Genomic DNA, 13,382 nt, shown 5'->3' with positions numbered 1-13,382 from the left:
TTGTGGCACTGTGTGGCACCAGGGAACCAAGGGACCATTGTGACACTGCAGGGCCCCATGGAGCTAAGGATTCATGGATCAATGTGGGACTCATGGAACCAAAGGTCCATTGTGACATTGCAAGGCCTCATGGAACTAAGGGGGGATAATTGTGACACTGTGGGGCCTCATGGAACCATGGGGCCAGTGTGACACAGCTGGGCCTCATGCAGCCAAGGGGCCACTGTGATCCTGAGGAGCCCAAAATAACCCAGGGGCCATTTTGACACTCTGCAGCTGTGGAGACCCTGAGAGGCATTCCCTGGGTTAGAGAGACACAAGAAGCTTCCCTCAAAAGCTGTTTGACCCCATTGGCTCCTTCCCCTTGTCCTATGTCCCTCAGCCACTCCCTCCATATTCCCCCCTTGGCCCCCATCTTTGTACTGCCCCAATGGCACTGATCAGCCCCCACCTCTGGAGATACAGGAACCTGGACTCCCCCAAGGAGTCCTGCCTTGTGACCCTGAACATCTCACCGCACGGCTGAATTGAACATCTGTGGATACCCTGCAAAGGCCATTTTTGCTTCCCTATCCTGGCCTTTATTAGCAGCTATTTCAGCTGCAACCATGGTGCATTATGGCAGTGTGGACCCAAGGACACCATGGTGACACTATAGGAAATCATGGATCCAAGGGGCCATTGTGACACTGAAGAACTTCATGGAACCCAGGGTCCATTGTGACACAGCAGGGCCTCATTGGAACAAAGGAACCATTGCTGACAGTACAGAAACTCATGGATCCAAGGGGCCGTGGTGACACAGCAGGGCCACAAGGAACCCAGGAGACCAGTGACATTTAGGGACCTCATGGAACCAGGGTCCATTATGACACTGCAGAAACAAGGAGGCCATTGTTGATGCTATGGAAGCTCATGGAACCAAGCAGCCATTGTGACACTCCAGGGCCTCGTTGAACCAGGCAGAGCATTGTGACACCACAGAACCTCATGGCACTAAGTGTTTGTTGTGACACAACAGGGCCCATGGAGCCAATTGTCCATTGTGACAGTGTGGATCCGAGGAGACCATGGTGACACCATGGAAGCTCATGGAGCCATGGTTCCATTGTGACACAGCAAGGCCTCATGGAACCAAGGACATCATTGTGACATCATGGAACCTCATGGAACCAAGGGTCCATTGTCACAGTCCAGAACCAAGGAGACCATTGTGACAGTACAAAACCTCACAGGACCAAGATTCCATTGCTATGCAGTGGGGCTTCATGGAACCAAGGAACCACTGTGACACAGCAGGGCCAGATGGAACCAATGGTCCATAGAGATACTGCGGATCCAAGGAGACCATGGTGATGCTGTGGAACCTCGTGGAACCAAGGGGCTGTTGTGACACTGTGGGGCCCCATGGAACCAAATATTCATGGTGACACAGTGGGGCTGCTTGTGACCAATTGTCCATTGTGACACTGCAGATCCAAGGGACCAGGGTGACACTGGCAGTTCATGGAACCAAGGGGCTGTTGTGACACACCAAGGCCCTGTGGAACCAAGGAGAGCATTGTGGCACTGCAGAACCAAGGAGGCCATTTTGACAGTACAGAACCCAAGGGAACCAAGGGTCCATTGTTATACAGCAGGGCCCCATGGAACCAAGGGGCCCCTGTGAAACTGTGGGGCATAATGGAGTCAAGGACACCACTGATATAGAAATCCACTGGAAAGGAACTTCTGAACAGAGTTTTGAGTATTTGAAAGCAGGTATTCTTTATTACAGCATGGTGGTCACTTGGGCCATCCTTCCTCCATTCGAGTGCACTGAGCCTCAAGTGACCAGAGTTTTTATCACACACACTGATTATGTATCCATTAGTTATCCCCACTTCATTTAAGTTTCTTTGACATAGTTGCACCCCTTATCACAAATCCTTACATGGTTCTTTGGGTTTTGTCTGCAACATCCAGTGTCCTTTTTAGGTGGCTGTTCTTTGACCCCCCCTTTTGAGTAAGAGCAGTATTATTGTTCTGCATAACTTCTGTTTTGTCAGCCTTGCAGAGCTGAGCTGGCATCCTGCTTGCATTTTGTGTGACTTCTGTTTGCCAGAGGTACATCCTTAATCAGTTTCTCCAAGGCTGTGCTGTTCTGTTCTGCTGTCCTTGACAAGAGTAAATGTTGTTCTTTTCTCCTGTCCTTGCCTCAGTGCTCACCCCGCATGAGGCATCTGCAACCCCCCAACCTATGGGCCTGGGGTGGGCAGGTGTTCCTGGGGAACAGGGATGGGACAGCTGGGCTGGACTGACCCAAGGGATGTTCCATTCCATGTCACACCATGATCAGCAATCACCTGAGAGAAGTGGGGGGAGAAGGGGGGTAGGGGATTCATTTATTTTTTAAGACATTTTTCTTTCAAAACAGCACCTACACATACAGAACCCTCTCCTGCCACAAGGTGGTCAAACATTTTCTGCTGGTAGGAGATTTCCTGTGGATTTGCTTTTCTTCTGTTTGTGACCTTTTCTTTTTGTGGTTTGTTTTTTTGGTGGGGGTTTTGTGCTGTTGTGGGTGGGTGTTGCTGTGGGTTTTTTGATTGGATTTTTTTTTTTTTTTTTTTTATTTGGTTTGGGTTTTTCCCTATTGAACTGCCTTTCCTCTGATGCATAAGTTTTTTCTGCCCTTTCTTGTGGCTTGCTTGGCACCTGATAGCAAGACAAATTTGCCAAACCCAGTCATTTTGCCCAATTACGTTTTGCAGTCACCATTAACCAGATGAGTTCAATCAGAGACTCCCTGCAATTTGGCAGCATCCACAAAGGAATTGAAAGTGCATTTCATGCCGTTGTAGACATAATAGAAATATTCCACAGTGGTGGTCAAGGGCTGGTCACTGAGGGCTGTCACCAGGGCCTGGCTGCCAAGAGGACTCTGTACCATGGATGACATTTGACCCTCATTGTTCAGCCAAATTCCCACCCACCCCATGTTCCACTCCTTCAGCCCAGCTCTCTCCAGTCTGGCTCTGAGGAGAGCACAGCAGACCCTGTCACAGGCCTGGCTGAAGTCTGGGCACACAACATCCCCTTCTTTTCCCTCCCACGGGGGTTCTGCAGTCCCTGCCCTGTCCTGCCAGTGCCTGGAATGGCTGCAGGAGGATTTGCCACATCTCCTTCCCTGCTGAGCCTGACCAGGCTGTGGCTCTCCCAGTCCCCCTCCCTGCCCTGTTTGCAGACTGGTTCCATGTCTGCCCTTCCCAAGGGCCCAGGACCCTCTGGCATGGCTCTGGCCTTTCCAAGGGGTCTGACAGAGGTCCCACAGTGACACTGCCCAGCCTTCTCAACATTGCTGACACCAGAGGCCTTTTCCATATCTCTCAGTTCCAGGTCAGTGCCCAGAACACAGCACAGCCCTGTCCAGGTCCTCGGGGTGGTTCAGAAGGGAGGCAGCTCTGATTCCTTCCCACTGATCCAGCCTCCAGTGGTGTCTCTGTGCAGTCCTTGGCTGCCCTGATGTCCTGGTTTAGGTCAAATTTAGGGAGGAAACCTCCAAAGGGGTCCCTCTAGAAAACAAATCCAAGCAGCCCCTCCCCCCACTTGTTGAGGAGACAAAAATCTCCTTTGAGAAAAGTGGAAAAAACTGTTTATTTAACAAGCAAAGTACTCACAAACATGAAAAAAAAAAAAAGAATAATAATAAACAAATGAAACCTCTCGCTGTTCTGAAGAGATGGCAAATTCAGAAAGTCCTTCTGGGGTTCACAGAGCCCTTCCCTGGGCTGTGGTTTGGCTCCCTCAGTCTCTGTCAGTCCCGCTGGCACTGGAATGTCGCCTCCCGGGCCCTGGACGGCCACAGGCGTGAGCTCCCAGGGTTCTTCTGGGTTTTCGGTCCAGACCATGGCTGAACAGTTCCAAGGAAAGGAAAAACCACAGTCCAGAGACTTTCTCTGCCTCAGCTAGCTAAAATAAACTAACTAAAAGCAAAGGAGAGCTCTCTCCTGCTTGCTGCCTGTGCTGCAGATCAACACACAGAGAGAGAAAGAATTCCAGGGCAGGGAAAATGAAGCTTCTGCACACAGAAACTGCACACTGTGACTTCCCTGCCTTTGTTCTTGAAACAAGTCTTAAAGGTGCAGAACTTATTTCTGGGCTAAACAGACACATGGGGATACAATTCAGCATCATAAAGCCACCCCAGGACACCTGAGCACTTTCTCTGGAGCCTCCCTGCCCTGGATGTTTCTTTCCATGCAATCCTCAGCACGGCCCAGCAAAGAATTCAGGTGGTTTCCCAGAGGACGTTACTTTCAGAGTGAAGTGGCCTCAAGGCACTGTTTGTGCCACTGGAATTGTGCCACCCCCGGGTGCTGCTGATGGTGTCTGTGCTCACTGGGGTTCATCTCCCCACACACACACGATGCACTGCTGAGATCTCCTCAGTACAGAGCAGACATGGCCAGCTGGCCTGGTCACTTGGTGTCCCTCCGTGCAGGGACAAACAACCTCCTGCAGGTGGGGAGAGGCCAGTGCTGGCAATGGTGGTTGCAGGGGCTGGTGTGGGACAATTGCCCTGGGGCACCTTCCCAAGCTGTTCCCAGAACAAAGACACAGCCCAGGCCCTGCTCTGCTGCTCCCTCAGGTCCATGCCAGGAGCTCTGGCTGTGCCAGGACACTGCTGTCAGCCCCCCCTGCACACTCCCCTCTGCCCCAGGCACTGGGCTTTGCTGTGCCAGGGCATTCCTGGGGCACAGTGCTGACAGCAGCTCTGGAGGAGAGCAAAGCCTCCCTGCCCTGCCCTCAGGAGATGGCCTTGGCTGATGGAGCTGCTGTGCTGGAGCCCAGCTGTGTCCCAGCAGTGCCCATGGCCTGTCCCTGCCTGTGGCCACAGCAGGGACACGCAGCAGGACAGTGACCAAGCTGCCAGAGCACTCTGGCCTTACAGCCACAGCAGGGATGGGAAGGACAGGGTGGAGTTGGGCAGGGCAGCTCTGAAAGAACCAACCCCTGCTGCTCCCTGGCCGTGCTGCTCTGCTGGGACTCTTTTCCCCTTCTCCCCTCTAACTTCATGCAGGTCTCTGAGCTGGGATCCCAGATAAAACAGGCACTGCAAGGTAGTTTATTTTCTTCAAATGCAGCGATAGCACTGTAGCCCTGGTTTACAGAGCTTCTGGGTCAAGATCAAGAGGCAATCAGTGAATTTGATGGGGGGATTAAAGAGTTTCATTGAGGATATTTTTATGAGAGAAAAACCCACTGAACATTACCAAAGCCCTCGGAAGGCCTGTTGGGCCTTTCATGAGTTCCATTCCAAAAGATATGCAGAAGAAAATGGGAAATTGGTTGCCCTGAGTCATCATTTTCCTCAGGGCATTCTTGAGCTCCTGGTTCCTCAGGCTGTAGATAAGGGGGTTCAGGGCTGGAGGCACCACCGAGTACAGAACTGACACTGCCAGATCCAGAGATGGGGAAGAGATGGAGGGGGACTTCAGGTAGGCAAATATTGCAGTCCTGAGGAACAGGGAGACAATGGCCAGGTGAGGGAGGCAGGTGGAAAAGGCTTTGTGCTGTCCCTGCTCAGAGGGGATCCTCAGCACGGCCCTGAAGATCTGCACATAGGAGAATACAATGAATACAAAACAGCCAGACTGAATAAACACTTTCAGGAAGAAGTCCAACTTCCCTGAGGTAGGATTTGGAGCAGGAGAGCTTGAGGATGTGTGAATTTGAGAACTGGCCCGGGACATTGCCCTGGCACAAGGGCAGGGAAAATGTCTTGGCTGTGTGCAGCAGAGCAGTGAGAAAGGCACTGGCCCAGGCAGCTGCTGCCGTGTGGGCACAAGCTCTGCTGCCCAGGAGGGTCCCGTAGTGCAGGGGTTTGCAGATGGACACATAGCGGTCATAGCACGTGATGGTCAGGAGAGAAAACTCTGCTGACATAAAGAAGAGAAAGAAAAACCACTGAGCAGCACATCCTGAGTAGGAGATCGTCCTGTGTTGTAGTGTGTTTTTATACTTTGTAATACTTTGAAGTAGTCTGGTTTTTGTATCCCCATATTTTTCCCAAATAGTTTATCCCAGATTGTACCCCCTTTTCTTTACCTATGTAATCTCACTCCCTTGATGAGATAATTCCCAAATCCCCACCCTGGCTCTCTGTCAATCACTCAGCATCCCATCCCCTCCATCTAGAAGCTTCGGTCCAAGACATTGAGTGATTAGCCAGAGGCCAGGGGTCAGCCCCCCCAAGACTTGCCCTATATGCTGTCCTAAATGTCTATCCCCCAGTACCCATCCCTTTGGGTCATTTATTGGTTAGTGAAATGTTACCTACTTTTGGTTTCCACCTCCCTTTAAATGTAACCTTGGCACATCTCCCGGGGCTCTCAGCAGAGGACCCCTGAGGTGTAGGAGCTCCCCAGGCTCCTGAATAAAACCTTGGATTAACCCCTGCTAAGAGTCGGCCCTTTATCTTCCACCGATGTCTCTGGTGTCTCCTCTGCTGCAAAGGTCACTGGCCTCGCTGCCCTCAGCTCCCTCGGGGCACGAGAGAGAGTGTTCCCCGCAGTCGGCCGTGTCGGGGTTGCCCCCCCGGTGTCTGCCCACTCGGGCCTGGCCGGGGGTTCCTGAGAAGGCTCCCAGAGGGACAGAGACAGGGGGAAGCCCAGGGTGGGGGAAGCAGGGGTGAGGGGCTCGCAGGGAGGGCAGGGGGGGCTGTGCAGGATGGGGGTGTCTGGTTGTGCCTCCCCAACACTTTCACTTTGTCTCTCCTGCAGCAGAAGGAAGAGGCCATTTGACACCTTTGTCACACGGGGGATGGGTTCTTTCCTGGGGGGCAAATCCAGGGTGCTCCTGTCCTGGGGGGATCCTGTCCCAGGGGGGACACATGCTGGCCAAGGAGTTCTGTCTGGTGTGGCAGCTCCGGGAGGGTCCAGACTTCTCCCTTTTTCCTGGTCCCCTGCAGGATCTGAGCCTACAAGAGCAGCTTGGGAATGGAGCCCAGGGCAGGAAGGAGCTCCCAAACTCCTGCTCCTTGAGGCCAGTGGCCATCCAAGGGTGGGGCCCAGCCATGGCCCAGCCCCACTGCACAGGGATGGCCATTGCCCAGCCCTGCTCTGGCCAGCCCCAGTGGCAGCCAGGACCTCAGGGTCCCCCCCACCCCCCTGGCTTTGATTCTGGCAGCTTTAGAGCTGCTGCAGAGGTGAGAATTCTGTGGGGGGAAAAGGCCTGCCTGTGGTTTGCTCAGCCCTGCAAGAAGCACAAAACCCAAAGGGAGCCCAAGCAGTGGCTCTGCGAGGGCCTTTGATGGTTTTCAGAGCAGGGCTGGCTGGAAACTCCCCCTGCAGAGGCAGCTGGGAGGGAACCAGCCCAGAAATGCAACAATTGATCATTTGTTCCTCTAGGTAAGAGACTGAGAGAGCCCCAGAACTACTGCGAATTCCACACCAATCTGCTCAACAAGCTGACCTGGACCCTCCTTCTCTAACAAAACCTGCAGCCTTCTGGAACCTCCTGGAAAGAATGTTTGGGTTCAGGCTGTAGCTGCCAAATAAGAGGGAAAAGTCTAGCAATATCGAGCAGTGGCTCTGCCCCATGGCTGTGGTGGAGCTCTGGGGAGTGACCCTGTCTGGATTCCAGGTGTCCCCAAAGCTGCTGCATCCCTGCCCTCCTCAGCTGAGTGAATGGCTGAGGGTTTGCAGGAATTGTGGCATAAAGACACCAGAGGTGCTGTTGTGGACCTGAGACCCGCCTGGGGTCAGGCACTGCCTTCCTTCCATTTGGGATCATGGAGAGTGGTCACGAGTGTTGCACAGGGCGTTTGCCTGGCCCCTGGCAGGGACACTGCTACAGTGCCCCTGGGCACTGGGATCCAATCTGCCACCTTGGCAGCTTCTGCCCGCTGCTGGTGGTGGTGCTGGGACCGATTGGTGCCTGTGAGTTTGCAAAAGGAGCGATTTCCCCTCCTCCCTCCCGTGTGAGGCCGCCATGGCCCCTGAGGGGATGGAGCTCGACCGGGGCGCCCCCTGCTGGCCGGGACTGCTCCCTGCAGCGCCCCCTGCTGGCCAGGAGTGCTCCCTGCAGCGCCCCCTGCTGGCCGGGAGTGCTCCCTGCAGCGCCCCCTGCTGGCCGGGAGTGCTCCCTGCAGCGCCCCCTGCTGGCCGCGGGTATAACTGCCACAAAAACCAACAGCGCTGAGCGGGAGGGAAAGTTCTGGTTTTGTGTTGTTTGTTCTGTTCTGGTTTATAAATTTCCCAGTAAAGAGCTGTTGCTCCTTTTCTTGCACTTTTGCTTAGAAGACCCATCATTTTTGAAACTAAAAAAATTTTTAACATGGGTCTACTTTCCATTCCAGGAACGTTCCCACTTTCCTCAGCAGATATTTCTCATTTAAATGAGTTGCCAACTTCTGGGTTCCAGCGTGGAGGGAACAGACACCCCAGAGGGAGATAGGTTCAGGGACTGGGCCACCTCATGCTCTGCCCTTTAAGCCAGTCAGGCCACCAAGTGCCCTCTCCCCAGGTGGCACTTCTGGTCACCCGGAAAATCAGAAGCTGGCTTTGGCAGAGTGTCACACTGTCCCCAGTGTGCCACAGCTGACAGACTGATGGACAGACAGGACCTGGACTCATCAAAAGCAAGGCCTGACCCACCCCTGCCACACACAGGTGTTCTAAAATGCCTCCAGACATCAAACTTTTCCTGTCTCTGGCACCCCACCTTGCACCATGGCCTGATCCTGCCTGCCCTGGCAAAAGGGGAGGCTCTGGAACTCCCACAGGGCCTTTGGACATCCTCATGTGGGGAACACGGCAGAGGAGGGATTTGGGACAGGGGAGAAGAGAATCCAGAGCCTCCTGAAGGCCGCTTTGGCCATCAGAGCAGTGAAGGTCCAGGGCCCTACCAGGTTCCTCTGATGGGGGAAATGTTCTGGGGGAAAAATCCAGGGTTTGTTCCTTTTTGGGGGCTTTCCCTGAAAGTTGTTCCTTTTTGTGACCCTTTGGACTCTGAACCTTGTTGCTGTTGCTGTTGGTTTTATTCTCTCTCGTTGCTGTTGCAGGAAATTGTTCTTTTCTCAGCCCTTTGGGACCTTTCTGCCTCCACAGGGAGGAAGAGGGGCAGTTTTGGTGGCAGCACACACACGAGTGGGTGCCCATGGGTGGGGACCCCCAGTGCCCCCCAGTTCCCCCGCGTGTCACAGCACATTCCTGTAGATGTCACCGGGTTCCCGCGGTTGCCCCTGGGATCCCCGCAGTTCCGTGTAGGTCACCTGGGGATCCTGGGGGGTGGTGGCACGGGGGGACACTGCGAGAGACAAGGGCTGTGGGACCTGTGGGGTCCCACTTATGGGTGACATGTCCCTCTGCGTGTGTCCCCTCCATACTCACCTGCTGCCCTCCTGGTGACCACGAGGTGGGTGTACAGCACCTCCCCCTCCTCTGGGGGGGCCGGGGGATCTGGGGGGGCCTTGAGGGAATAAAGGGGATGTGGGGGAGGGAATGGGAGGTCTTGGGGGTTGGGATAAAAGGGGAGGGTGTGTTTTGAGCCTCACCTTTCCTGATTCTTCCTGGCAGCTGCAAAAGAGGGGAGGGGTCACTGTGGGGTCCCAGCGCCCAGACCCCTCTCAGGATTCCTGAACCCCCACACGACCCTCAATTTCCCACAGGACCCCCAAGCATCCCTGAAGTCTCCCAGAACTGATGAACCCCCCCAGTGCCCCCAACCAACTCTGCCTCAAGGATCCAAAGCCCAGCAGAGACAGAGACCCCCACAAAAGCCCCCGGGGCCACTGAAAGAACCCCCAACATCCCTGCAGGACCCTCCAGCACCACCCCAAACCTTACAGGACCCCCAGCCAAGGTCACAGTTCTAGGGCTGTGGGAGCTGCATTATGGTTCCCCAATTCTGGGAGCCTCTTTAGCTCCCTTGGATACCGGTCTCTCCATTGTCACCCACCCACACGGTGCCACCGGTGCCAGGCCACAATGACACCCACGCGCAGGAGCAGGAACAAAAGGGCCCCACCATACCCTGAAGGCACTGCAAGAAGCAGAGGGGGACACATCAGGGTCACCCATCAGCCCAGGTATCCTGCAGTCCCTGGTGAACTTGTGTCACCTTACCTGCATCCCTGTGTGTCCCTGTGTCCCGTGGTGTCACCTCCAGGGCCAGCTCTGGGCTGAGGTCCCGGAACACGCAATGCTCGTCTGCCTGGTTGGTGGCCATGCACTGGTAGGTGCCTGAATGTCCCACATTGGTGGCCCTGAACTCCAGAAGGGGACCCCGGGCCACCTCCTGCCTGTTGTGCAGCCAGGTGAAGGTGACAGGTGCTGAGCCCACCTGCACTAAGCAGCGCAGGGTCACTGGGTCACCTGTATGCACCTGGTGTGACAGGGGACCAGGGGTGATGGTGGCATTGGCCACAGGCACTACAAGGACAGAGACGGGGCTGAGGGCACAGTGAGGGGCTGGCAGCCAATGTCGGGGGTTAGGGACAGGGGGGATGGGTGTGATGGGGGATTTCGGGATGGGGTCACACCACGGAGGGGTGAGGCGACACAGGGCAGAGGAGAGGAGACCCAAGAAATGTGTCAGGGGGACAGGGAGGTCCCCAGGCAGGGAACCAGAGGAGGCAATGGGCGCTCCCCGTGCCCATCCCCACATTCACTTCACCATGAAACGGAGTCGGGTGCTGCTCTTCTGCACAGCCCTCCCCCCTCAGAAGGCACCTCGCAGCTATAATTCCCTGAGTGGGAGACCCCCACGGCAGGCACCAGCAGCTGCGGGGACCCCTGCGGGCCCCCCACCACCTGCCTGTCCCGGTAGAACAGGAGGGGAAGTGCAGGAGGGCGTCTTGGAGCCTCAGGGGGCTGGGGGTGCTGAGCCAGCTGAGAGTCAGGGGGGACCCCGTGGTGAGCTTGGGGGACCCTCCAGCACCGGCACCAGAAAGAGTTAGGGAAGGAGAGGTGAGGTGAGGACTGTGACTCAGAGTGCACTGGGAAGTGGCTTTGGGGCTGTCAGGAGATGGGAGTTCCAGCCGTGGGGGTGCTCACCGTGCACTGTCACTGTCACTGCTGCTGAGCCTGACGGCCAGGACCTCACCCAGCCCTTGCAGCGGTAGCTGCCGCTGTGGTTCAGCTGGAGGGGGGACAGGGACAGCTCGGTCGCATTAAGGGACCTCTTCAGATTATTCTTATCCTTGAAAAATCGCACCTTGGTGACTGGGCTGTTCCACCGCCCCCGGCAGCGCAGTGTCACTATGTCCCCCTCCAGCAGCGCCCGTGCTGGCACCTGCAGCACCAGATCATCTGTGGGACAGGAGGGTCCCATCTTACTGAGGGGCTTGGGAAAGGTCAGAGGTGGGTCCCCATGGCACCGGGGATATCTGGGTGCACTGGGATGCACTGGGATGTCCCTGTGTGCAGGGCACAGGCTCCTGCCACACGAGGGGTGTGAAGCCACCCACGGAGTGGAGCCCACCCAGACCTGTCAGGGGCCACCCAGACCATTTAAGATCCCCCTCACCATCTAAGACTGTCACAGTGGGGCTGAGCCCAATGCCAGGTCTGTCACACTCGTAGGTGCCACTCTCTGTGACATTGAGGCGGTCATGTCTCTCCTGCCACCAGCGCCGCCCGTCTTTGTACCAGGTGGTGGCACCGGCGGTCCCCAAGCCCTGGCAGGTCAGTGTCACATGGTCCCACACCACCGGCGGTGTCCAGGGGGGTTCCACAAGGATCTGGGTGGTCTGGGCGCCTGCCGGTGACAGGGGACAGCAGCCTGCCAGGGCCAGCGTGGGGTGGGAACAGCGCTGTGGGGCCATGGCATTGGCCGAGGACTCACCAGCGAGGCCAAGGGTCTAGGCTGGAGGGGAGAAGGGACAGGGCTGGGTGGGGATGGCACTGAGGGGACAGAGGCACACGGGGTACAGGGTGCGGGTGCTGTCCAGAACTGTCCCCATGGGGACAGCAGTTCTTTTGGGAAAGTGCATGGGGGTGGTCCCCAAAAGATTTGGTGAGGCAAGGGGATAGGTCTGTGTCACAGCCACCCGTGCACCACGTTCCTGAGACATGGCCGCCTTGGGAACAGGGACACTGAGACCACTGAGTCAGAACATGGGGACACTGTGGACACCCCAGGCACAAGGACACCACGGACACAGCCCATGCTGGCCCAGGTCACCCCCACCTGATCATGATCCCATCCCCATGGCCACATCCTCACAGTTCTTGTCCCCTTCTGTCCCTGCATCCCGGTTCCCTTGTCCCTATCCCCAGAGCTACCTGAGCCCAAAGGTGCCAGTCCCACATTCCTGTCCCCACATCCCCATCCCCAAATTCCTGCCCCCCGTTTCTGTCCCCAAAGCCACCCCACATCCCCAGTCCCACCAAGGTCCACTGTGGGTAACACGGACTGGCTCTGCTGTCATTGGGGACCTCAGGGGACCCCACAGCCCCCCTGTGCTCCCTCCCTGCCCTATCTCCAGGCTTTCAGGCCCGTGCCCAGGGCACTCACCCCACAGGAGCAGTGCCACCTTCCCGGCCATCCCGGTGTCCCCAGCCATGTGGACTGGCTGTCACTCGCTGTCACTCCCCTGGCTGGCGGCTCTTGGGATGAAGGAGAAGGAAGTGAGGTCACGCCCGTCCCCACGTGGAGGTGGCCCTTGGTGGAGCAGGGTGGCCACAAGCTGGGCACAGGAAGGGGACGAGGGTGGGTGGGACAAGGTGGGACATGGGGTTCCAAGGAGTGGGGGGGCTCAGGGGTTTGGGGAGCTAGGGAAGAATGTCCAGGGGAATGGGGGGATCCCAGGGATGGGGTCCCTGGCCAATGGGGGTGCTGAGGAGGGAGAGTCACTGGGAATGGGGGTGCCATGGGAATGGGGGTCCCCAGGGCCTGGGGGACTCAGGGATGGGAGTCCTAGAGGAATGTGGGCTCCAGGGATTTGGGGTCAGGAGATGGGGGTCCTGGGGATGAGATTGCCGGGGGAATGGGGAGTCCTGGGAGAATAGAGGTCCTGGGGAAGGGGAGACTTCAGGGGACGGAATGAACAGGTGAGGGTTCCTTGGGAATGGCGTGCTGGGCCATGGAGATCCTGGGGAATGGAAGTACTGGGATGGGGGTCCCAGAGATGGGGGGATATAAGGAATGGGGCCCCCATGGTTGGGTTCCCAGGGGAAGGGGGGTACCAGGGATGGGCAGTGTCTGGATGGGCACAGGCATCTCATCTCCTTCCCTGGGTGCCTCAGTTTTTGGGGTGACCCAGGGAACAGCACAGCCCCCATGGGGTGCTCATTTCCTGTGCAGCCATCACATGGCGATCCTCTGCTTCTGTGCCCTCCCCTACCCTTGGTTTCTCTTCTCTTTATTTATCTTTCTTCCTTATATTCCTCACTTTT

At 56.4% G+C, this 13,382-nt stretch overlaps 1 protein-coding gene across 1 annotated transcript; it reads right to left on the bottom strand.

Annotated features, from left to right (window-relative positions):
* Positions 1-6,456: 6,456 nt before the first annotated feature.
* LOC132334523 (Fc receptor-like A) lies at positions 6,457-11,500 on the bottom strand. The gene is made up of 7 exons (XM_059860631.1): positions 11,040-11,500; positions 10,110-10,415; positions 10,017-10,026; positions 9,539-9,560; positions 9,375-9,453; positions 9,208-9,291; positions 6,457-6,623 (listed from the first exon to the last, which is right to left on the bottom strand). The coding sequence occupies exons 1-7, from the start codon at positions 11,314-11,316 to the stop codon at positions 6,457-6,459; spliced, it is 945 nt and encodes a 314-aa protein (XP_059716614.1). The 5' UTR covers positions 11,317-11,500.
* Positions 11,501-13,382: the final 1,882 nt, after the last annotated feature.

Source organism: Haemorhous mexicanus, chromosome 16 (genome assembly GCF_027477595.1).
Source record: "Haemorhous mexicanus isolate bHaeMex1 chromosome 16, bHaeMex1.pri, whole genome shotgun sequence".
Classification (NCBI taxonomy): Eukaryota; Metazoa; Chordata; class Aves; order Passeriformes; family Fringillidae; genus Haemorhous; species Haemorhous mexicanus.
The sequence above is the reverse complement of the archived record's forward strand: the minus strand, read 5'-3'. Positions and strand labels throughout refer to the sequence as shown.